At 42.8% G+C, this 26640-nt stretch overlaps 1 protein-coding gene across 2 annotated transcripts in view; it reads left to right on the top strand.

Annotated features, from left to right (window-relative positions):
- Positions 1 to 722: 722 nt before the first annotated feature.
- fbln2 (fibulin 2) overlaps positions 723 to 26640 on the top strand; it is a 55329-nt gene continuing 29411 nt past the window's right edge. For both annotated transcript variants that reach the window (XM_030052643.1, XM_030052642.1), the window contains exons 1-4: positions 723 to 791; positions 3587 to 5576; positions 24755 to 24884; positions 26146 to 26275. In XM_030052643.1, the coding sequence (XP_029908503.1) occupies positions 3695 to 5576; positions 24755 to 24884; positions 26146 to 26275 (2142 nt within the window). In that variant the 5' untranslated portion in view covers positions 723 to 791; positions 3587 to 3694. The remainder of the gene's footprint in view (positions 792 to 3586; positions 5577 to 24754; positions 24885 to 26145; positions 26276 to 26640) is intronic.

Genomic DNA, 26640 nt, shown 5'->3' with positions numbered 1-26640 from the left:
ATGCAAGATCCTAAAGAACACAGTAGTGGACAACAGCTTAAGTTTACCCTGGGGTCCTTTGACAGGGGCAACAACACGGCTGTAAAGGAAATAAAGGGGGGATGCCTGAGCACAGGGGTTGTGGCTGTATGCATAAATATTCAATACAATAAATAGTAAGCATGTAGGCCAGCGGTGTACTGAAATTTTAACAACTTTATTAAGTGGAGACATAAATCTTATTGAGGTTAAAAACAGGAAAACATAACAGTAGGCCTCTTCAGGATAGTGGTAGGAAAACATGGTGTTTATAATAAGACATATATTTTTTTAATGGACTCAAGGTCAGTGTCTACACCTTTTTAATTAACTAGGCTATTTATAGTAACATGGTATTTGTGGATTGGTATGAGTTTTTTTTTTTTTTTTTTTTTTTTTTTTTTTTTTTTTTTTGGTAAACGTGCATGGAGTACTTTTTTTTTTTTTTTTTTCTTTTCGTTTCATTTTTGACATCAAAACCTGTCAGCAAATCGTGGAGATTATATGCAGTTCAACAAACAAATCCACCAACATCTGTCTCTCCATAGCACCGGGGCCGGTGTTTGTCATGGCCCCGCCAACAGAGAGCCCCCCTCTCCAGCATGAATCATGATGGGAAACCTTCTGCTGGGGAAACTCCTTCGTACCTCCCCCTCCGTCTGCCTTGCAAGGTCCCAGCACTGCGATGGTCAAAAAAGTTCAGACTTTGCCTTGCGACGCACCGTGGACCCTGTCGGCGCTCCTCCAGCCCACGGCAACACATGCAAGTCCAGGTAACGGCGGTCTAACCCGGTGTCTGTAGGCGTTATTATACCGTTAAAGTGCGGGCAGCTCTCTGAAAAAAAAAAAAAAGTCCTTTCGCCTGCGTTTAACGTGCAGAACTCATTGGATACTGTGCTAAGAAGTTTATGAGCAGCTCAATAGTTTTACAATTGAGGCCGTTTTATTGATGCGGCAGTGCGTGCGGCTATCAAAATGCGTTGCAACCCGGCATCAAATAAAATTAAATTACTTTTTTTTTTAGTTCTCTATCCACTTAGAAAGAAATGGCATGTTGCAGTGCAAAGTGTGGAAAGGACACGCAAAGGGCAGGCTGCAAAGACTCCTATAATCTTATATTGTCTAACTTATTGCAAGTTGTTGCAGTTAGTTCTTTAAATACTTGGACATCTTTACATTTACCTGTGTAATAATCCAGGTGGGACAGACTTAAACTGAGGACTATTCCCTGCAGTCAACCCGGTGAGACAAGTACAAAGTGTTTGCAGTGCAAAATGTTGAATTTATGGCCACTTTAACTTACAATACTTTTATTTCATTTCATTTTTCAAATATTTATTATGCTATTAATATACTTTCCCTGTAACATTCCCAGACATCATTTTTTACATTTGCATTGCATCCTTCTACAAACTGTCACCGTGTTTCTTTTTTTCATAAAGGGATCTCAGTATAAATCTTCCTATTTGCCAGATAGAGAGAGAAGTATTTGCAGTGTGTCCATCTCACTTGGCAGAGCTCCTTGACATCGGGGATGAGTTACTGTAGAAATCAGCTGAGTGTGTCTGTCAAGGCGCAGAGAGGGATCCCTCATCCCTGCTGTTATAGGAAGGACCAGGGTTTTTACTGGAGAGGGGAACCACTCAGTTTTCATTCTCTTGCAGCCATCACCTGCCAGCTTCTGTCATGTCTGCTGTGTTATAGTAAGAGTCACTTTCAAATGTCACTTTCATATTTGCAGGGATCCTCACAATCCCCTGGGCTTTAAACAGTCCTCGTTTTGTGGTAGAAAGCGCCTATGGGCAGGCTGAAACTAGTGGTCACCCCAGGTAATTTGTCACAGCAGGAGGCTTAACTCTCAAACTTCAAGGTCTACAGCAAAAAAAAAAAAAAAAAAAGCCAATTATACATCAGTTTTCTTTCTTAAAAGAGCTTTGCTTGTTTTAGCTCAAAGCTCCTCAGTGCAATAACACCCCAAGTTCAGCTATCATTTTAGGCTAAATGGCAGGGATATGTTCCTTGGCGCTGTGCTGTGTACACAAATACTCGTTCTTTTATAATGTGAAAAGTAAATGTCACCGATCTGATGATTTTGGTGCGATTCATTGTGCTGGCTAATATTAATTTGGCATGATTTACACATTCAGAGCCACTAAAGTCATAATTAGTTGTACAATTTCTCTGCAGAGCATGATTTACTGTAGATACACAGTGAAAAGGTGCCTACATTTTGGCTTGTTTTCAATAGGGGCATGGTATCAAACATTTTCAAGGTGTTTCAAACAGTTACCAACAGTTGTTTTTCATAAATTATGACAGAATAATTATTCCTTTTTTTTTTTTTTAAGACAAGTCATTAATCTGTTTTTCAGGCTACAGCGCATCTCAAAAAATGTCCAATACTGATATGTACTTCTATGAGTGTGACACCGAGGCCCGGTCTCCTCAGGGAATTCACTGGTCCCTCCTGTGAATGTGTAATTAGACGATAAGAAAAGCACTGCCGATCTAGGACTCCTGATTCAATGATATTCACCTCAAGGCAAATTGATGTTACTTCCAACACTCGTTTAGACACTTCATGAATATTAGCCCAGGAATAGAGCAATCTATGAGATGGATGCAGGGGAGTTTGTTTACCTGCAGAGACAAAGAAGACAAGCTAGCATACACCGCCACAGGAAAAAATATGTCTAGCATCAGTGGTGATGAATTAGTCTGTCCAAAAACATCTTGGCAGTGAGAGAAACTCTGCTTGTGTTAGTACAGCCGTTTTCTGCGCGTATAGATTTCTACGCTTGATATCACATGACATAATGAATTTACTTTTTGTTGTCTCAAATTAAGCCGAACAGAAAGGTTGGGAGCGGGGGGGAATTTGTGTGAAGTATGCGGGCTTTGATGCTTTAGTGGCTTCGAGTTCCTACAAACAAAACTGGATTTTACTCCTCCCTGATGGTGAAATGAACCTAATACAAGAGCTAATGAACCAACTATGTTGCTGTGTAATTCCAGTCACTCTGGGTCTTAAACCGCAACCCTTATTAAAGCAGACACACTGTTGAAAGTGGCGACCAATACTAAAGAGGAGACAGTGCCGTTTGGCCACCACTCCACTAATTACTTCAGAGAGTGCACTTTCCACAATGTGTAATCAACTGCCAACAAACCCCAGCTGCCAAAGCAACCTGAAGCAATTATCTTCAGCAGTCAATCTCTTAGAGTTTAGAGTCGATTGTAATTCTGATTGTTATGGCAATCTTTTTTTATCCTGGACGTCGTAGAATTTTAAGACTTGGACGGTTTCCATTTAGGAAGTTTCATCATTACAGTGTGCATAATGATACAGGAACATTGCGCTGCAGTTGATGTTAATGAGGAGCTTGTAGTCATAATGTTAGGACTCTGGACGACCATGAGGCTGTAAAAGCAGGACTCACATGAGAGGCTGAGCTCAGCTATGAACCCAGATGTTGTCTGGAGTCAGAGACTGCTTTCTTTATGTGTAATAGGCCTCTCTCTCTCCCTTTCTCCCTCTCTCTCTCTCTCTGTATCTTGTGTCTTTCAGGTTCAGCATAGAGGAAATTCAGGAGAGCAGCAGAGTCCTTGAGAGATAAATTAAAGGCTGTGGACAACTTCTGATTTTCCTCTGATTGTTCTATGTTTCCCCGGTGCCATGGCCTGTCTCTCGAGAGCTGAAGTGACATTGCTGAAGTGTGTCCTGCTCTTCCTCTACCTGAGTGGCTGTTTGTGCCAGCGTGACTGCACCGGAGTGGACTGTCCTTTGCTTAACAACTGCATCGAGGAAGTACTGGAGAGCGGCGCCTGCTGTGCTACGTGCGTGCAAACAGGGTGCACGTGCGAAGGTTACCAATACTACGATTGTGTCAATGCTGGATTCAAAAACGGCAAAGTTCCCGAGGGAGACTCTTACTTTGTCGACTATGGCAGCACAGAGTGCTCCTGCCCTGAGGGAGGGGGCCGGATAAGCTGTCACTTCATCAGCTGTCCGGACATCCCGCCGAACTGCATCGAGGTCTCAGAGCCTGCAGACGGCTGTGTGCAGTGTGAACGTATTGGATGTGTCCATGATGGGCAAAAGTATGAGGCTGGTCACTCCTTCCACATAGACCCCTGTCGGGTTTGTCACTGCCCCACCGAAGGGGGAAAGCTGATGTGCTACCCTGTACCCAACTGTGACCCACGCAAAGTCCATAAACCCATGTTAGCCTCGTCCACAGAGGACAGTGCCACCAATAGGCACTACAGTGATCTGCACAAGTTTGACCATCAAGGCCCTGTGGATCGCTTCTCCACACCACATCGTCTCTCATCTAGTGGGAGTATTCCTCTTTTCAAACCTCCGTTGGATAAGGAGGAGATGGAGGAATATGATTATGATGCGACAGACGTTCGAGAGTCCTACCCTGACTCTCTGGTCTTCCCCACCCAGGCTTACCCCACCAACAAGGTCATCTCTGTGTCCCGTGGTGCTGACCGAGCTGACAGAGCCTCTACACGTCACAGCCTTGACAGAGAAACCAAGCAGGAGTTGAGAGAGCGCTACGGAGTTCATGTGCATCCCACAGACAGAGAGGAAGTGACAGAAAGTCCCGTGACGGCAGTGCAGAGTACTGTCAAGACAACTGTCCAGGAGGACACCACCACAGCTTGGTGGAGAAGCAGCTCAGAGGGTGTAATGCATGCGCAAAGTGGCTCACAGAGTCATATCAGCCCACACACAGGCTTGGAAAGTGCAATGCATGCGGCGAGCAGTTCGGATAGCGTCATATTTCCTCGAAACCGAGGTTCAGGAAGTGAAAAACACCCAGTTTATCCACACAGGAGTTCAGCAACTCAGCAGAGCAGACCTGTGAGTAAGACACATAGGCAGAATGTGTCAGATAGTGTTATACTCCCACTGCACCCGCTAAGAGGTTCAGAGAGTCACATGTACTCAGTTCATCAGGCGAGAGGTGCACAGAGTCAAGGCCAACTACAGAAAAGTTCAGATTGGGTGAATTTTCCACTGCATCCCCAGGCAAGTTCAAGGAGTCAAATGCAATTACAGGGAACAGTCGCACCAGATGATGAAGAAGGGGTTGATGAAGAAGAGTTTGAAGAGGAGGAGGATGAAGAGGAAAGAATAGTAACACTGCAGAATGTTGCTGAGGGAATGTGGCCTGAGGGAAGGGATGTACTATATGATTTACAATCAGTGCAGCTGGAGAGAGGCCACGGGGAATCAGATCACAGCGATCCAACCAGTACCACCACCACCACCACCACCACCACCACCACCACCAAGACCACAGCTGAGCCCAGCACCCGCTCCCCCAGGAGGCCTGAGACCCAAACAACTCCCTTACTCCGCTTCACCACCACAACCCAGCCGCCAGTGCACATCACACCAGATGAAAGACGATCTGGGAAAAAGCCTCTTCAGACGCTGCTAAACCTCCACAGCGAAGACGCAGATATGGAGGAGAAACAGGTGGAAGAGCCAGAGGAGGAGAGGACAGAGGACAGTCCTGTTTTCCTCCTCAAGCCTGACGGAGGTAAGTGAGAGGCACACTGCAGACTTTGAGCTCCGTTCAGAATGGCTGCTCATCTCGTTTTTTTTTGTTTTTTTTTTTTTCTGGATGACTGTTCATTGCTATTTCAGGATGTAACCCATATGTGATATGTGCAGTCTGATCTGACACTGATGCCAAAACACGTGTGAGTAAAAATAACAAAAGACATCGCGTCTGTTTTTGTGCCTCGGCTTCTCCCGCTTGTTTCAAACACGTTTTGGTGTCACCATGTGGCCTTTAGTTTTGACTGAGTTGAGGAATTGCCTCAAATTCCAGTGACGTTTGTTTTTCTTTCCTTTGTTGCGTCTTGTTCTCCATGATAACGCGAGCTCAGATAAGAAGCCATTGCACCGAAATTATGACTCAAGTCGTCTCAGCTGAAGTGAAGGAAGGTTTTCGTATTGCTGTGGCAATGCTCAAAAATGTAAATTCAATGCAGAGTTCAGTTTGAGTGCACAAATACAAGTCATATGAGGGTTACATGCCTTGGTATTTAATTTTGTGTGACATATCCATGTGGGTTATGTGGCTTAATAATCATCATCATCATTATTATTATAATAATAATCATTATGAATACAACTATTCACACTTAATCATCAGATCTAATCATCATCAGGAAATCATCAGATCTGTGTCACGTGTTAGGGCAAAAATTCATAATTAGGACATTTTAATCTGCGGTTTCAGTATAGTCCAAATGCCTTTTCTGCACTACTGTAAACACTTGAAGTCAGTTTTCTTTCTATGCACCACTTTCCCACTGTATTTTGTTGACAATTTGTCGTGCCAAGCCTTACCACTCTCCACACTTTGTTTTCACTGTACTCAGCACTGAGGAATGATCTGATAAAACCCATTTTTGAACTTGGATAGTGTGAAAAAAAACAACTGTGGTTCATCTGAGTCCATGAAAATGCTGTGGTGACATTGTCTTTCCAGAGAGTCAGTGGGAAATATTGTGGAATTGGCATGCATGCCCGAGAGAGAGCCTTGACCCGTAGTGATGGCTGTGTGCAGTCAGCAATGGATAAATCTCCCCCCCAAAAAAAAATCAATCCAAGAAAATAGAAGTTCATCACCTCTAAATCATCACTTTACTGAGAAAAGAAACAAATAGTTATGAGTCATGTGATACTCATGACCTGCAAGTCCTGTTTTGCAGAGCTAACTTAATATCGCAGACGCTAAAAGGAGATGGAAAAGAATTCTGTCATCAGTGAAATTATGGAGCGCTCGATTTTACTCTGTCTTGCATTTTCCCATCATCACCTTTGTTGTGTTCTGCTTTCAGCTGGGCTGTTAGATTTGCTGATGTTATTGTACACTGAAGAAGGATTTTGAAAGATGTAACCCAGTGCAGTCAAAGGGGAGCGAGCGGGCCAAAAAGCAACAGAACCAGTTGGAAAATATGGAAGTGGCTAATATCTGCCGCACTGGACGATTCGACAGCACACAGCAAAAGTCAATATATCATTATGTATTCAAACAGTCTTTGTAAACACATTTTTGGAAACACCACCATCATCGCTGAGGACATTTATGACATCCAATTATGACACTGTCGAATAGTTAAAATCTCATTTCCCACGAGAAAACAGAGAAAACATAATTTCTGTTCCGAGCATCTTCATGGAGATCAAACTAATGAATTATTTTTCAACAAGCGGTGTTTACCAATTTGCTGCAGCGACAGACTGAATACAGAGGATATCTCCAGCTGAGATTGACCAAATTTGTTTGTATATCTGAAGATGATGCATACTGTATAATTGCGTTGTACTCGTCCATAAATCTTGGTTCTGTGTTTCAACACTCAGAATTAAAACGGGCAGCCCTGATACAATACGAGGTACTCTCAGTGTTCACAGTGTCTAATAGCTACACAACATTGTTTTCACAGAACAGTGTTCGCTTTCTCTAGCTGTTTTTAAAAGCCGAGTCATGTTTCATGTAAGCACGTAAGGAATGGAGACACTCGCCGTTCCCCGGGTACCTGAGAGATGAACATAAATAGTGAGCTCAGGGCTCTGTCTGGAGCAGGGAGTCAAGTGCTCCTCCTGTGGTGAACGTCCTGTCAGAGCAGTCTCACAGGCCAGTCACCACCATCCGTCACCTAACACACACACAAGACCTCACCACTATTTTTTTTTTTTCTCTTCCTGCGCATTATCTCCATTTTCCCTTTGGAGAAAGCCAAGCAAGCCAGGGAGTCTAGGTTTTGGTGATAAATCTTCTCTGACTTCCAGCACCTGTAACAGAAACAGGCTGGATCTCCACATTCTGAGCCAATACACAAGACATTCTGCATGTTAACCATCAAGATGTTGCTGGAACTGGTGCAGCCAGGTGACTGGTTCACCATTAGCTTGAAAGACATGATTATCTGGGAGTTGTACTCGACTAAGCCAAGCTATGAGCTCTCCAGTTGGAACCCAGACGGACAGCCCTTCAGCAGACTGTAGGGGTTTGTTACAGCAGGGGTTAGTCATGACCGCTCTGACTGTCATGCAGGTCTTGGGGCTCGTGGCAGCAACCCACCAACAAAGAGGGTTTGCTAGTCTAGGCTTGGATGCCACGAAGCACAAACACCCCATCAGTGCAGTACAACCTGCAGTTCCACAGCACTGGTCGATGGGAACACTGATGAGTTGCTCCTGTACCGCTTGCTGAACAAGGTTATGGGTGTCAGAGGCTTGCTACGCAGCATCATATACTGTCCAGAACATGCACGCACTAGACAGGCCGTGCTGACTGGCTAACTGTGCTTATGTAAATTTTCAGCAAGCTAGTCCATGCATATGATTTGAAAAGAGCTACACCCATAGAGAGTCCAGTAGACAGCTCTGCCAGTGCTTATAGAGGTAGTGTTACAATATCGTCAACTTTACTCTAGCTCTAGGCTATTTATCTCAAACAAGCTGCTGTTGCTGATGCAATACAAATCTCATCATTTGTTGTGCAGCAGGATTTCCCCAGGAAACACCTAAACCTAACACCATGTTTAGCAAAAGCGTTCACAAACTCCGTGTAGGCTGAATCACTTGTGTAACAGCAACTGGCAGTGAAGAGCAGCAACAAATACATTATTTAGATGAACATGTCAGGGATCATTACTTTTAACTTTTGCTCTACATGGTGGAATGTGTGCTTGTACTTTGACTGGGACACTGGAGTTATATGATACATTGCTGGCGCATCAAAAATTTCCTTTTTTAAAGAAGTATGCCGAGAGAGAAAGCGAGGCTACTGTAGCAGATCCAGATGTTGGTGCCCTGGGAGCTTGGATATACAGACAGTATGTAGGTTAAATGGTAGACTAACATATAAGGCTCTGCTCCAAAACAAACATAAGATGCGTACGCTCAGCACATTCGGCCATAACACTCTTCAAATAGAGCATGCGGATGGTAATGTGATCCAGTTCTTCATCTATTAGGGGGCTAGTCACAATCAATTAATCTCTTGATGAAATAATGTAATTACACAGTCACTATGTGCCACATTTGATTTATTCTCTGGCCATTTGCTCATTGATTCAGAATAATAAGGGAGGACTTTTGTGCAGTGGAATGGCTGGAGAATCGTGAGGTTTCAGAGGCGTTTCCTAAAAATGACACCTTGCCCTGTCCTGTGCAGAATAAGCATGAGGATAAGTGGAGGATGACTTATCTTGCCATGTGGCAGGGAGGCTCTTCTTTGAGATAAACCGCTTTCTGCAACACTCTGGACTACAGACAGGTTGCCGTTCACAATCTTAATGTGGAGATAGAGGGGACGGGGCAGGCTGAGCCTCTCTCCAAGCTGCTGATAATGAAGCAGGACAGTAGTTTATCAGTGCTGATGGTGCATAGCCCAGGGATGGCACCAGCCAAGCATGTGATGTTTGACTTCTAGCACTTTACCTGCTGACACAAGTGACCCAGTTTACTGTAAAATGGGCTTCTCTGTTACCTTTTGAAGCACTTGTTTGTCTCATGCTCTCTGTTTGAAATACATCCGCTTATGGCTCGCCATTACTGATTGTTTCTGCAGTTCTTTTTAAAAAAGATTTTTTTCGTATTTTTTCCTTAATCAAATAGATTTTGGCAGAAAAAGGCCGTGGGGATTGGGGTGTTGGAGGAAATGCAGTCCCAGACTGTGTGAATCCAGGACATTCTCAGCAGGCATCTTAGACCAGGGATTTTCAAATCTTTTTCATTTTACACCCCCAAGTCGATTTTCATCAAGCCACAGACCTTTACTTGAACTCACTCGCCTTAGGGACATTGATATGAAGAGATATTTTTTATGTAATTGTTGAGATATCACAACCAAACAGTCACAAATAGATTAAAAGTAAGGCGATTAAAACAGTGTCAAATTAATCAAAAGTGTCAAATTAATCACTAATATGTTTTCTTTTTCTTTTTTCTTTTTTCTTTTTTTTTTTTTTTTGTATTGCAGCAATTTCTAAATTAAAATGTAGTGACATTAAGCTGTTGCTGATTTGGCTAAGGGGCCATCTAGAAGTTCCTCAGGAACACCCAAGGGTCCCTGGACCCCACTTTGAAAACCACCGCCTCAGAAAACTGCACGGCCAGATCAGCCACAGTTTCCTCTCCACACAGCGCGTATTTAACCCCTCATTTGCCGACAGTGATCCATATGATGAACGATGCTCAGACAGTCAGATATCCTAAACATCCTGTCACTCTGAATCAGCGTCTGTTCAGTCAAGTGAGGATGACTTGTTTGTCACGTAGCTGCTTCAAACTCTCAGCCTCTGGACTCAGGTGAGTCGGGCCTGAAGTGGCTTTCAAAAGGATGGTGTCATGATAAATAACACATGATGGGAACAGCTGCAGACTGAGGCCGATGCATGGTTCAGATTTTCATCTGTTACATACCTCCGCTTTGAACTTTTTTTGATGGACGCCTGTGATTCCTGTGAACCTGTGCACACACACAAAAACACTCTTTGTTCTCAGTTTTATTTGCTGGTTCGCAGCTTTGAAAACCAAATCAGCATAAAACTATTCTTCGCTTTTGTTGATATAAACTTTTTTTTTTTTTTTTTATCTAACTTTTTAAAATTTCTGATGTATTTTATAGATTTTGTTTGAGAAGTTAAAAGAGCATTTTATGATCTATGACTTTTCTCACCTTCTGCGATCAAGCGAGGAACGGCTACATCGTAAGATCCGGCGCTGCATACAATGGCTTGTTCTCGATAATTAATGAAGTCAGATTTTTTACACCGGAGAGGAGTAAGCTAACAAATTAGAACAGAGACCCAAGAGAAAACGTGTAGTGAAGAGGTAATATATCACCATGCTAAATACTAGAACAATAATACTGCTTTGTCATTTGTTTTTTGGCTTGAAAACAAGGCTTTTCAGCTTCTGTAGCTTTGTAGTGTAGGAGGAGGAGGGGGGTTCAAATCCAATGCATGGGATTGTTTGTTCTAACAGTGGGCCAGAAAGCAAATTTTGGCAACCAGAAAGCCCAGCCTCTGGTGAAATAATCATTGATTCGTTGGTGTAAATGGTCTTTTGTTTTTGCTACATGAAAGCAAACGGCTGGGTGATGCACTGATATTACACTTTCATTGTGATATGAAACTTATGGTATTTTAGATATTGTATTATGGTCATATGACCTACGTGTTTCCTTTCCTGGTTTTAAAGGCTCCATTACAATAAAGGCATGCACATTTTGGAGCTTATTCGACTGTTGTGGCTGCCAGTGTGGATGGCAATGCAAATATCTTAAGAAAAATAGCCAATAGTCAACCTCATGATGCCGTCACAATATTGACGTCAGTGCAAGATGTTGTGATATTTGATTGGTCCATATTGCCCAGCCCAGCCCCAGAGGAGTGAGAGCATTTAACGCATTGCCTTTAAAATAAAATACACAAACAGCTAAAAATATTTCGCCATCCGAGCAAATGCTTTTTCCTTGAGACTCCACTGTCTCAGCGAGGCCCCCGTAGGATCCTCCTTCCAAGGTTCCAGACGATCCCTCGAGGACGATGGCAATCAAAATGCCAGTCACGCTCCCAGCCTCCGACAGATAGAATAGTCAGGGGATATGCTTCACCCGAGCCGGACTCGTTGTCCACGTTGCTATACTTACACACTGACTATAAATAGACCAAAGCAGTGGCAGCTGACTTTTCACATCATCATTTTCAAGGAATCCTTTTAGACTCTATGAACAGAGCTCATCAAGGAGGCAATTTCTCTCTCTCGGAGGTGTGCTGAGGGAGTGTGCGCGGTGTTCGCTAAATGTAAGACAAAAGTTTCCATCTGTTCACCTATAATCACAGTGCTTCCCCTGGAATATCCAATAGCAAACACCGAGCTGTGTGCGCTTTGAAAATAGGACTTTGATCTGAAAATCTGGAGAGGATCCAAATGGAGGAGTGTGCACAAAAAAATGTAAAGCACACATTTTTTTTTCATGTCAGGATTTGGTGCTGAGTGATGAGAGGGATTATTGACGTTTATTATTTCACCTCATCAAACAATTTGCTAAGCGCGGGGTAAATCAAGCAATACGGTACAGTTAAAACTCAGCTGTGATGCTGTGTGTGAAAACATAAACCGAGTCAGCTGAAGGAATGCTGTACCACTTGTGATGCTGGCTGATGCGACCGTGACTGGATTTATTAGATGCGCGGATATTTGTCTTAATGTCACTCCAGTTGCAGCTCTGTCATGTCGGAGCATTTGTCACATGCATCCGGAGATTCGACCCACATGCAGAGCCGTGGATTAAGCGTGTTTCAAATTCTTTGCGTCTCCGCTCGTTTTGTCCACAGTTCAGGACAGCCATGATTACTGATATCGTCTTATTTGTCAAGTCCAACGCAGCTGTTTATCTTTGTTTCTTCCGTGCTTGTTTCATCACTGCTGTTCGTCTCGGTGGCGTTTGTTGTCAGTTTGTTTATGGATTTATCATCACAGCGACAAACAGAGGGGGCAGCCATTTCTTTGTGACACAAATGAAAGCGTTAATCACTCTGATCAGTCTTGGAGAGACAGTGATTGTTAACTGGCTCGGCTCCATATCGCTAACATGAGCTATCTCTCTAATTCTCTGTCTCTTGTCCTGTCTGAGACTCTCACTTGTCCCACGGCGGCCCTGGCACCAGGCAGTGTACGCTTCAGCTTCCAGCAGATAGTTACTTATAAAAACTCTAATTACTATGGAAAGTCGTTTTTTTTTTTTTTGACGAGTGGTCATCTTTCTGAGCATTTGATCGTCAGCACTCTATTGGATTTACTTCATTAGTACTACTTTTGCTTGACTAAAAAGTAAATAGAGAATTTGAGCATAATGGCACCCACCATTTGCAGTTTGTCCTTGGCTGCTACTCTTGCAATTAAAGCCAATGCCGTTTTATCACCCAAAAGTAGCTTCTTCCAGCTCTGGTGTTGATTAGGCCTGTTCTGATTCAGATTATTCATAATGACTATCACAAAATGGCAAATTAATTAGTGCTGGAGGTTGAGAGGGAGAGGGTAATTTTAGGACAGGCACACAATCTTAATGATTTTCATCCAGAAACAATTAAAGTAGTAATTGGCGACATTTCTACACAACTAAACGTCCATTTTTCTACTCTCCGTTGCAACACAATGATTCAACCTAGTGCCTGTTCATGAAAGCTTGTACATTAGTTGATCTAAAGACCCGTAGTTTGACAGGTTTGGCCTGTTCTGCGCTGGAAGTGATAAGTTTTAATTTTGTTGTTTGTTTGTAATAAATAGTAGAAGAACTGGGGTTTTTTTTCCGGACAAAGAAAAGAGCGCCCCCCTACAGAAACTCAAACCTCTTCTCCAAATTCAAGCTTCATCTCTTGGAGTATTGGAGAACTTTTTCATTGACCTACTGTTAGTTGAGTTCTGTGTTAGACAATAACCTATTTATTATCTGTGTGCAACTTCCCTTCTTCCTCTGCATTGAATTTGTTTTTTATCTTCCCACCTCTACTCAGCACAGCTCTCTGGTGTCTCTCTCTGTACCGGGTTTTACATACAGATTATCCTCTAGATTGTCTTGGATGTATTGGAGATGAAGTAGCTGGATCCAAGTCGCCATACTTCTGCGATCTAATCATCACCTCAGAGGAGCGTTAGGGGCTCTTGGCTTTCAGGAGGCAATTTTAATGTGGAATTAATGAGTTTTGATGTAAATATGGAGCTGAGAGATGTGATTCACTCGGAGACACATGAGCATTTGGCTGCAGTCTCGAGAGTTGAGGCTTTTCGTCATGCAGCTGCTGAATTGCTGCTTTATCTCTGCTGCGGCGTTGGCTTATAACGAGTAGCTTATGTGTGTGCGAGTCTGTGTGCGTGCATGTTCTCATGGGCGTTGTTAGTGTTTTGGTTCTTGTGCTTGTGTTTATTCTTGATTTTTTTTTTCTACTGAAGCACTGCAGAAATGTCCACAACAAGTCAATTCATTTAGTGTGGACTCTTAAAAACTTCATTTTTCTTCCAGTGAGTGCAAAGATCTGCCAGTGGGATGAGATAATCCTATTTGCTTCCAATGTTAATCAGTTTGTTTCCAGAGTTTTCTTGAATCAAGTGACATTTTTGTGATGCTAGTGGACTGATCTGCCCTCGTTTGCCTTGTTTCAACATATATATACTTGGTTCCAGAAAAAATAAATAAAACAAGTGAAACTGCAGTGGAAACAAGTGTGATCATCTCATCTCATTGGCAGATTTTTTTCACTTTAGAAAAAAACATGTTATCCCTGAATATGAGACGAAACAACCTGCTAAGATGGATTTTTTTCTTTCTTTCTTTCTTTCTTTTTTTTTGCAATGTGAAAGCCAAATATTCTCACAAGGATAGATAGCTGAGGACATTCTGGCTGGTCTTCACTTCCTCTTCACTGATTCACTTTGAAGGTTTAAGATTTCGACTTAGGGTTAGGTTTAAGTGTTTACAGTAAGACTGATACCAATTTTTGAAGACTGATACTCATACTGCTGTTTTTGGATTAAAAATTGAACATTGAAGCTTTTTTCAAGACTCAGTTTCTTTGAAAAAAAAAAAAAAGTATTTAGTGTTTTACCCAGAACATTGCTCATGGCAAGGTGTGTGCATCCAGAGTAAAAAAGGTATATTTATTGACTAATACACAGGATTTAAAGTAGTTATCTCAAAGGTGAGAGGACCACTGCCTTTAAGAAGCTGGCAAGGAAAGCATGTTGGATGGAAAAGGGTGGTGGGTACAACCTAAAGCTATAAATTCAAGGGATACTCATTTACTGCAGTGCCTTCCAAAAATCCCAACCAAAACACAACTGTGACTTGCACATCATAAACAAACAGCCGTTAGTTCCTCCCAGATGGTAGTGTAATCATCTCTCATCATCCGAAATGATTTCAACAGCATTTCTTTTTTGCACTTTTAGCAATTACAGCCACTCTCTTCGGGCTCTCAGGCTCATCAGTTTCCCTCTCGTCGGCTTCACACTGTCTGCATTTCGTCGCTGTCAGGTGAAAACCTCGCAAACCTTGCTGCTATCACGCTGGCGTTTTTCATATTTTAACTCCAGTTGAGGGACTACTTGCTCCTCTGAGGGGTTTTAAAACTCCACAACCCTTGGCTTCGTGAAACTTTGTCAAAACAAATTAAACATGCATGGCGATCAAGCTAAAAAAAAACAAGGCTGCTTCTTTTAGCTCATGAGCGGTTGATGTTTTTTTTTGAGATACCAAACCTGGCAACAGCAACATGCGACGGTCCTGAATACTTTGCAGCTGCACGAGCAACGTTCTGGATAAGCAGAGATACTCATGTGCATCCGTGCATCGTGGTAGATTGACCTTTGCTCGGTCAAGCTATAGAGGTCAAGAAGTTGAGGGGAAAGTCCTTAAAAGAGGTCGACCAGGCTCAGCAGTGATCACAGACCATCAGGGTGTCTAGTAGTGTTGCAGATATCACTGACTTGACCGAGGCCAGCAGCGTCTTAGTAATGTGGAGGGACCAGCAAAGGGACACAATCAGAGTTATTTATGATGTTATTTGAAGTTCAGTCTGATTATCAGCCGTAAGATGGATGACCCACAGGTCTTCCGTGTCTGCCTGGGGTTCTGCACCGTACGCCATCCCATGATTTACCACAAGATCTTAAAGCGCCCTGATTTTTTTTCTTTTTTTTTTTTTTTTTTTCCCCCTGAAGTCAGGTTGTGCAAACAGCATTACATGTGATGGATGAGGAGGTTCTGTTATTGCCTTGGACCCCAGAGGGAGTCGGTGTGACGCCCCTGAGCCTCAAACAATTCTTGCATCCCTGTGGCTCTGCTGTCCCCAGATGATACTGCTGTTATGAAGGTCTGCTTCCCTGTAGCGTCGGCCTGACCCGCGCCATGACACCAATCACCAAAACAATAATGCATCCTTAGCAGCTAACTCCATGGACTGCACAGATGACTATTAGGAGATGTGGATTGTACTGAAGATTGTACTTTAACTGTAGTATTGCGGCGTAAAGTACTGTAGCAGGTGGTGCAGGAGGCAACAGGGTGTGCCAAAATTTGTATTGTGGCCCATGAATTTACTGAATCTCACCTGGACCCGATCCCATTTGTGTCAGAGCATCTTAAGGTCTGAGTGAGATGCAAGGCACACAGAAGAAAACACACTTCTGTTTCCATTGCCTCTGGCTCTTTTCCTCCACTCTGAAACAAATCTGAGTAGAATAAAGCTCAGCTGTTCACTGACTGTCTGGGTGGAAAAAAAAAAAAAAAATCTGAGTTTTTTATTGTTATTGTTATTCACAACAATGGAGAGAGTGTCTTAAGATGTCTGCATTAAAAGCTACCGACATAGATCTTGTGAATAATGGATGATATCGATTCTCATCTCCTGTTCTATTTCTTGCATATAACTTCGTTTAATAGCTTTCTTGTACATATCTTAAGTGGATCTGTGAACGCCTTCGCTTTTCAGTGCACCGTCTCCCGCTTTGTTCTCAGCTGATGTCAGAGCCATTTTGCTCTCTGGGCTTGCCAGCAGGAAGGCAGTCCTCTAAAGGAAAGTGGCTGATGATGTATTGTAGCTCCCTCATCTGTTTTTCATTGCGGTTGTTATCTGTGAATGGGGGGAGATACATAGGCATGAGCCTGGCCTTCGTGCTTGTGTTATGACCTCAGTCACACTGCTCTCAATGTGCCAGCGGTAAAGGGAAGCATCAAGCAGCTAATCAGGCAACAATAGCATTTTGTTTCCTGCTTACAGGATTTCAGTGTGAGTCAAAGTCAATAAGCACACTTGGATCTGTCACAGAGCACACACCAAAATAGTTGTTGTTTTTTTTTATGAATGGGGGTGGAGGTAATTAGAGAAACAGAACATTTCATAGCTAATCAAGGCAACTCTCTTGTCACAACACATTTTTGCTAGGAGGGCATGTGAAAGAATGGGAAGTCATGACTTAAGATCTGGATTGGGGATCTGGTTTTGCTGCTGAAGGAATCAGAGGAAAAAAGTGATAACCTATGTCTTTTCAAAACAATCATGCAGTGTCATGAATTTGAGGATTCACGATCAAGGGCAGATTTTATGCCAACGGAGAATGCTCCAGTTAAAGAAGTTAAATAGCCGTGGTTTATTGCACTTGAAGTGCAAAAAAAAGGGTTATCTAGTACAGATATAATCTGTGCAATCTGATTTCAGAGTGGATTGGCAAAAGGAATCAAACCAGATCGGCCTCTCAGATTAAAGGGTTTATGATGCCTTAAAATGATGAATATACAATCTGAAAATGACTTTGCAGCACAGCAAGCATTTTGCGAATAACATGAAGTAGCTGGCCAAATTCAGTACACATAAAAAAAATCAGGATATGATATTATGGCATGGTAAAACTATTATAGACAATATTTAGGAGGTGGTTTCACAGAAATCATACATGCAACAGCTGCTTTTGGTGCTGTAGTGACACAGTGTCAGTTCAGGCCACAGTATCTGTATGTACTCAACAAATTTTCCAGGTGGCATTAAACTGATGACAAGGAAGCCCTGTTCCGTATTTGGCTGAGGAGACACCATGAAAATATTATCCTGAATATAAGACAGCCATACAAATATAACCATAACAACACTGTGCATCATGAGTCATGCTGGATTGAGCCAGTCACAGCTATTGCATACCAGACATACACCTGCATTTAGGCTTTAGTATTGATTAAATGTAGTGTGTATGCGGCGAAGCTTCATTATTTCATCATTTCATTACAGTTTGATCCTCTGTGCTTTCTATAATTAGCACAACAGGACTTTGGCATAGTTGCTGTCAGAGGCCAGTGCTTTCAGATGACACGTTATGACCTCCAGGTCTGCGTTTTTTTTTTTTTTTTTCATATGCCATACAGGTCATATGTCAGGAGGATGTATCTCTATTTAATGCTGACATGTTTCTTTTTTATGGAAAGACATTCAAAATGGATTTACGCCTCATGCCTTCAGGTTTTCAACATTTGGACCAAGACAGTCAATTCAAACTGTCAACGATCGGGATGACTGGCAGATGTGAGGCCGGTTTCAAAGGGAGTCTCAGCATTTTGTTGCCAGGGGGCCAACTCTCTCTCTCTCTCTCTCTCTCTCTCTCTCTCTCTCTCTCTCTCAAGGTCTCCTTTCAAGGCCGTGTCTGTTCCACAGCTCAGATCTCATCCACGCAGATTGTGTCGGCGAATTTCTACCAGAGCGACTTTGCCTGGTGCCTGCAATATTAAGCATAATACAATATGACAGTGAGAGCATCACCCATAATGGGGGCTTATTGCTCAGGTAGTGTCTCTCTGCTAATTAGTTGAGAGAGTGAGTCTCATGTGTCAGGTCAGTCATTTTGCATCAATACGGTGAAATTTACCACAAAGTATTACAGACACTGGCACCCGCTTTTCCAACTGAGATGCTTTTATGGCATCTGACAGCCAAATTTAACAGCCAAATCAAATTCAGATTTTTTTATTCTGTAAGTCATGTACACTTATCAAAAGGTGGAACAAAGTTTGCACATCAAAAACGAAACAGCTGGATTGGCAGCTAGCTTGGATTTGGTGTTTCTGTGAAGGAGTCATGCTGTCTCTTATTTAGAGAAAAACAGCAGCAGACGTTTCTCATGAGGCAGTCAGAGTTGGGCCCAGGGTGCCACTGTGGACAAGCCGGTGTTGACAAGTGTCTGGGACTGATAGATTGCCAGAAATGAAGAGGGCTGATTAGCGGTGAGAAGCCGGATGGCCATGTTGGGCTTCATGGGAGATTAGCATTGCTATGCAAAGAGCCATTATCATCAACAGGAACAGCAAAGCTGATGGCTCCATTGTTTCAGAAATGACAAGCAAAAGATGCAGAATTATTTCTTCCTTTGCCCGTATGGGAGGCCGAGCTCGGGACAAAGAGAGGTCCGTGCTTTCCTCTCCTCTCTGCTTTTTTTATGTGGTTATTTTGATGAAAACCATAAAATGTTTCACACACAAAGGCAACCCTGATTCAGTGTAAAGGCAGTCCTTTCAGGCTTATAGTCCTTTATATTCCCATCTGCTTTACAGATGAGACCTTGAGGCTCTGACTAAGAAGAAAGGGAGAGGAGACGAAATGGCGATGATACTTGCTCTGATTGGACAGGCATGTATCAGGTCGTATGACTGTACATGAAGCAATACTTTTTAAAAGCTATACCAGGCAAGATTTTGATGTAAAAATACAGATATTTTATCAGCCTAAATCACAAAGTGGCCTAATTGTCCAAATTAAATTCTTGCGCTGGCTGTAGGCATGAAATCTTCTTTGCTCACAAGAAGTGATAAATCGAAACATTTCATTTGCCACTCTTGTCCCTTTGATATCTTTTCGTATAAAGGAAAACATAAGGCATAAAGGAACAGTTAACCCAAAATACAAAAAGAAGATACGATGACTAATGCAGACTATGTAGCTGAGGAACACGAGCAACCTGTTGTGTTCTGTCCTAAATTTGGGCCAGTTAGACACAGTTTACCAGTGTTATTTGGCAGCAAATGAGTCCTTGAGTTTTGTGGATTATGCCAGGTGTCCATGTCATTGTTTTTGAAAAAGATTTTCCCATATGCATTTTTGCCTGATTGAGCTTCACAAACAAATACCTATCCAGCCCCATTGTAACGGGGTGCTGGGAAACAGGAAATATTGCTGCAGTCTGGAAACCTCACCAAATCACGCAGAAAATATCTGTATGGATATTGCACAAGTGGTAAATGGGAAAATATCTTATTGTTGTTTTTTTTTGTATATTGGGTGAACCATTTCTTTAAATAATTTCAATACATCGTTCGATTTTCATACCCGCTTACTCCGATTCAGGGTAACATTTTTTGATTTTTTTTTTTTTTTTTTTTTTTATATTTCCGCTTTATTTGGCAGTGACAATAGAGACAGACAGGAAAGGCAGGGGGTGGCAAAGAGAGGGGACAACACGCTGCAAAGGGCCCAGGCTGGATTTGAACTCGGGTTGCTGCATTAAAGGACTTAGCCTTAACATGTGGTACGCGCTCTACCTGGCGGGATGCATTTTTAAAATAATTTTTTCATACCAAAATACAAAGCTCACTGACACCAGTTCATCATGTAGAGCCTTATCAGGACGTTTGGCAGCTAAACTGTGCTTTGGGGTGGCTTGCGGGTGCACATGTTTAGGTGAAGGTTAGGTTTTCTCTCACACATCTCACGTCTCACAAGTCAAGCTGCGCCGACTTGAAGAACTCGGTCCCGTTAAACAGAGAAAGGTCATAGCCAGAATAACTTCAGGTAGTTTTGTTTTCTCACACTTTGCTAGAACTTTGCACCTCAGCAACTTGAGCCTTAATAGAAGTGTTTGCATTTTGAAGGATGCCGGTGTCAATACGCTGCGCTGTATGCTGTCTATAATTTTGACAGTCTCCTCATATTGTTCTGGAGCGGGTAGTAAGTCAGTTGCGCTCCGTGTGGTCTATTTGTTTAGGAAGCATATTGATGAATGACCATCGCTGTGTGTTCCAGGGCAAAGGAGGCTGGCAGCGGTGCCAGAGCGGTGGGAGCTGAGGCCGTTAGCATCCTCACATTGTTCTAAGCCATTACCCGCTTTGGCCTGCTTTTACTATCGCATCGTATAAACGACACTTCCCTGAATGCCCTGAGAGCCCAGTCAATCCCCATACGTGCTCCCTGCACAAATAAACACATCGGAACAGAAACCACTCAGAGCCAGGAAAGATAGCATCCATCATGTTTTATGTCTGTGAAAGTTCAGCAGGAAAGAATGGAAGTCTTTTCTTAAAATTGTGTGGAGGCAGCGCTGCTTTGTCTCGGTGCAGCCCGTGTGTTTGCCAGGGCTGTAAACACCTACTCCAGAGAACGCTCCACAGATGCTCTGCAGAAAAGCGTTTTCGCAGGGTGATACTCGTACTGATATTGAACCGAAGCTGCTGATGGTCAATATTTGGTGCCGATACTCAGCATGTGTAAGTTTTCAGTTTTGCAAAAAAAAGCATTCACAAGAATTTACTTTGGGAATTGGGAACCCGAGAACACATGAAATGTTTTTAACCTAAGTTTTGATTCTACTGGTAAGTTCTGTAAAGCTAGTCCCCTTTAATAAAACTGTTTTATGCAGCTGGAAACATATTCTTATGTATTTCTTTCATTTTTAATTAAGTGAGTTTTCTCTTATTCATTTATTTGTTCATTTATGTATTTATTTATTTTATTGTTACTGGAGTTGTCCTTGTTCTACTCTGGCCTTTTGATAATATGAAAGTTAAATGAAAGACTGTTAAGAAAAGAAAAGAAAAGCATTTACCTCAGGACAGTAAAACCTTCGACGTGGTGACCCGACAAGCCTATTCAGTGGTAAAAGAAACTGGAAACTAAATGAAAAATTAATTTACAAGAAATATTACTAAAGAGTTACATAAAGAAAGAAAAACGAGCAAAGAAAAAACAACTATACAGAATGCAGCTGTGATCAGAGAGAAATGTCCCATCACACTGGCAGTGGATGTTATGACTGGCTGATATGGAAACGTCCTGTTCCTGCAACATTTCTGTCCTGACATGACTGTCCATTCGTACCGAGACTAGTGGCTGCAGTGACTAATTACAGCATATACCGCAGCTGATGCCTGGATGTTGTCGTACGTTTTCGGAGCGCGGCAGATGTGTCTGACATATGTCTCAGTGTGGTGTGAGACAGCTCTGCATTCGGCCAGACAGAGTAATGATGGCCGAGCAGTGTGAGACCGGCCTAATCAGTCCAGACAAACCCCACGGGAGCTTCTTAAGCAGCCTCGGGGATTTTCAGGCAGCCGGGTGGCTCTTATTTTCAGCGTATCTGCCGGACGGGCTCGACCTGGCTGTAGTTTGGGCTGTAGTTTGACTCCTGCACGAACGTCTACGGACAGAAGTCAGCTTCCCGAGCTATAAATAGGCGCGCTTGTCTCCATTGTTCCTCAGGTAATTAGTCGGCTACTTCTGAACGTTAAGCTGCATCTGACCTTCCGGTTGAACCTCATGTTTGGCCTTTGGAAAGCGCTGGAACATGCCTCACATAGCAGTGGGACATTACGGCGCTTCCAAGTTTCCCAGTCGGTGTCAAAAATAAATAAATAAATGAATGCATAAATATATAAATAAATATATGAAAGGCCCCTGTGTGGTTGTGAATGAAGATGAAGTCCAACGGTTTGTTTTGATTGCTCAAAAATCAGACTTGCGCTGGTGTTTTCTTCCCGACCCCTCTTCAAAATGCATTCAGAAGATCTATTAAATGGTATCCGGTTTCTGTTTTGTGAGCCATCTTTCCACTGTCGCGTTTAATAATCCTCTGATTGAGTGAGGGAAACGTACAGTAGACCACACACTGCTGGTTGTTCAGATTAGAAATAGATCCCACGGACGGCGTTCAGACTCATCAATAAAACATCAATAGATATTGTCAACCTCAAACAAAAGTGTGGCGAAGATTAAAGTCTCTCTGAAGAATGTTCTCACTGAGGACGTCTCAAATTATCCTACAATAATAATCTTCCACGCTATGTTGTTTCGGAGTGAAACACAAATGTTTTAAGGGAAAATAAGGGGGCTGCTTTAACTTTCAAGCGTCTGCCTCTCTCAACTCGCCTGTTTTTTGAAGACATTGCTTATAAATTATGCACAGTGAGCTGCAGACAGCCTTTGCTTTAAATGATTGTTTACTGAGCATTAAAGAAATGGCGACTGGGATGAAACTGAATGCAGCACGCTGGAATAAAGGAGACTTAAAACAAAGCTCAAAGCAGAGCCATCTGAGGCATTAGAGGACTCTATTGTTTTATATCTGAACAGTGCAGTGTGCAGTAAATTCATCAACGGTGAAGAGAATTGACAATAAGTCATTCCTTTCTACTGATGCAAACAACACCTGCAATGAACTGCAATACTTTATTGCACCTCTATGTTTGTTGTCATTTGTCTCTTGTGGAGCAAATTCTCTGACATAGCCATTTCAGACATTATTAATAATCTTTATGTGATGAGAATTCACCTAGTGAAGTATGAAAATGCACCGTTATCTGTGTGCGGTGTATGCGTACTCATTCCTGATTGTTTTACATATTAGGTCTTCAAAGTTATTACAATTTGTGCCACTTTCATATTTACTGTTCTTAATCAGTGCAAATGACTTTCGGTGAGAAATAAGAAATGAGAAAAGTTGTGAAACAAAGCTTAGTTTCACACAGTGTCAATATGAATACGCCTGATTTCTATATTACTGTATAAGCCAAGCAAGGCTTATTGAATTCAAAAACAAAAGCTCTTTGTTGATGGCTTTTCTTCAAAGGGCATGCATAGAAGTTTGGTGTGTGTGTGTGTGTGTGTGTGTGCTTCTGAATGTGTGTATGTGTGTGTTTATGTGTGCGTGCTCGGATGTGGCTTACAGCAGCAGTGTGAGACAGCTCGGGGTGCGGCGGGGAGGCGACGGCGGGGGCAGACGAGCTCTCGGGGCTCCACACAGTGCCAGGCAGCAGCAGGCTGCCGTGTAGCCCGTTCATCCACGCAGCTCCATGCAGAGCAGCCACGCTCGCTGCCACACACTCACCAGCGGGGGGCATTTCTCTCTCTCTCTGTGCGGGAGCTGCAGTGTAGCCGCGAATGGCAGTGACGGCCGCGACGGGTGCCGCGTCACCGCTCTCTTTACGTGGGCAAGGCTCGCCTCAAATCAAGCTTCTAATTGGAGCCAACAAAACTGGGATCAATTTCTGGCGGTTTATGCAACGACAGATATGCGAGGTTTAGAAATATGAGATGCATTCATTCAATTATGGGATTTAATGGGTTCCTGGTTTTACACGTTTTGTGCTCATTTCCCCCCAGTTGATGACATTGAAATTATCCCTCTTTTTTCTTCTGTGTAAGTGGATGACAAAATGGAGATGGTGTTGAATAGGAGCCATTACTGGAACTTTATTTTGGTATTCTCTCGTTGAACGGCTCTAAAATAAGTCGGCCGGTTAAAAATGACAACCAATTTAATTTACAGTGCCATTCATAAGGCTATCTAATGTCAGCTTCATTGCCGATTCAGTATTACACCCCATGTATAAGCAGCTTTGTGTGAATGAACGAATGTCTCTGCCCCGCTCAGTGTTTTTTTTTCCCACTTGTCAAACTTCCTGTCAAGGGGTCATCGCGTCTGGTGGCAGCATACATAAACGCCGCTTGACTCGTGCTACTCTCGTTGTCAGCCTGTCACTCTTAATGGTCACAAGCCTACCAGAGCACTGCAGTTTCTAGAGTGAGAACTATATATAGCCTGTAGCCTCCTCCAGACGTTTGTAAATTGGCCGTGCAGCGTGCAAAAAAAAAAAAGTTTCCAATCATAAAACAGACTACTGTTTTCTGTCAACGCAACTGTACCTTTTTAGTCAGCTGTCAAAATCATAAAGAGGCGCCTGTGAGGCTGAGTGTAGTCTACCATATGGCTGACTGCTTTCTGGATTCACTTCACTGTATAGGCTCCTGTCTGCTCCGCTCAGTGTGGCAGTGCAAGGTTGGGCCGGGCGATGCAGACACAGTGGATTTATAGCCGAGCTGTCTTTGTTCCATAAATCTTTTTGTGCTGATGTGTGCATACCTGTGCGTCTGCGGGTTGCAGGTCCAGGTCCAGCTGTTCCTGCTGAAAAGCTGGTGGATAGCTGCTGTGCTGCTGGTCAGAGATGGGCCACAGAGAAGCACCACTGTGACCACATGACACCTCCAAGTAACGACAAGCACTCTGTATGCAGGTAAGTCACAGCCCCCTCGGTTTTTCCCACATTTCACTCGTGGTTCTGCAAAACATTTATTTATTTTTTTTTTTTCGGTGACGGAGCTGCTCTGGAGGCAGAAGCAATCTCATTCGCCGAGGTAAACTTTAATGAGCGGAGCTAGAAGCAGTTGTCAATTAGTAGGAGGGCGACGAACCGCAGGTCCTCTGAACGTCGTGACACTAAATTGGAGTATTTTTTTTTTTTTTCAAACTAACAAGTCAGGATAAAAGTGATTTTCTTCGGGACCCGCTCTGTTTCAGCTAATCACTTTCTGTTGGAGCTCCCTGCTGCAGAGACGTCAAGGCAAAAAAAAAAAAAAAAAAGAAAAAAAAAAGATGTAATGTAATGTAATGCTTCATCTTCCTTTACTTAAGTATGTATCTAGCTATAATATTTCCTACTGCTTGCCTGCTCTCCAGGCTGTCTTTCTCAGCTAGGCTAACCATTAGGTAAGACAGTGATGCTCTCTTATTAGGTATCTAGTCGCTATCCGCCAAGTGTGTACTGTTCAGCAGATCATTCTGTAGTCGTCCTCCACGCGCTGAAATCCAGCGGGCTTTCGTTAAGGCTGCGTCCATCTGTCCCGTCTCTCTAAATGTGAGCTCCAGTGATAATTCAGTCCAGCGCTCTGATGTTGATTGGACTCGGGGTGATGATGCGGCCTTCAGAGAACTGATTGGACTGAAATTTCAAACTTCGCATTCACAAATTATGCTCACTGGCCTTGTGGGGGCACTAGACTTTAAAGGTTAGATTTTTTTTTTTTTTTTTTTTTTTTTCCATTTGTCTGACTTTGACTTAACTTACAGGAATGCATCCTGGATTTTTCTCTGCTGCGAGACGTTACATTGATTACCCTGACGGGGATGTTATAATTAAAGGTCAGATAATGACATTCTGCACGGTGTTATAGGGAAGTTAACTAGAACTTTACTTCTTTTTTTTACTTTGACTTCCTTGTCTTTGGTTTGGTGAGACCATGGTTTCTCCTTTGCCTTTGTCATCCTTGGCTATCTTGCACACAAAAAAAACTTCTGAAGTCTGGGTCTTAGATTAAATGCAACCAGTGAGATTAATTTTCCCTGCAGAGCAGCCGTGCCACTGAGAAATAGTTGGATTATTAAAACTGCAGCCTGCCCTCAGTTTGTGCCACTGTTTTGCATTCGTGATTTGTGTCAGCATTCATTCTATGATCCATATACATTTACGTGTGTGTGTGTGTGTATGTGTGTGTCAGTGTTGCTCAGAAGCAGTGCTGCTTGAGCTCCCTGAAGGACAGCCAGTGTCTGTCGGGCATGACTTCAGCCAGACGGGGAGATGTGTGTGACGTGGAGGCTGAGGGCCAGTGTGCAGACGACTCCTACCAGGCAAGTCCAACATCACCGCATCACGCTTCACTTTGTTTTGTACATCAGCGCGGAAAAAAACACCACCTTTTCCAATGTTCTCTGTATTTTTGTCTTATTTGTAAAGTAAGTATATTCAGTATATTCATTAATTCATTTTTTTGCGGTTCGGTGTTGCACCATGTTGAACGGTTTGGTTTGTTCGGCTTGGTTTAAGTATAAATGTACATATTAATTGATAATTATTAAGCCATTTCAGCTTTATTAGGTGGTATGCAGTCGAGCTTGATAAGAAAGTTTCGATAGAGAAAAGGAAGATGACTGATTTATCACTGAAATCCATGTCTTTACAGCACATGCACATTTGCTAGCCACCAAGATGCCCC

The sequence above is a fragment of the Myripristis murdjan genome, chromosome 5 (genome assembly GCF_902150065.1).
Source record: "Myripristis murdjan chromosome 5, fMyrMur1.1, whole genome shotgun sequence".
In the NCBI taxonomy this organism is placed as follows: domain Eukaryota; kingdom Metazoa; phylum Chordata; class Actinopteri; order Holocentriformes; family Holocentridae; genus Myripristis; species Myripristis murdjan.
The sequence above is the reverse complement of the archived record's forward strand: the minus strand, read 5'-3'. Positions and strand labels throughout refer to the sequence as shown.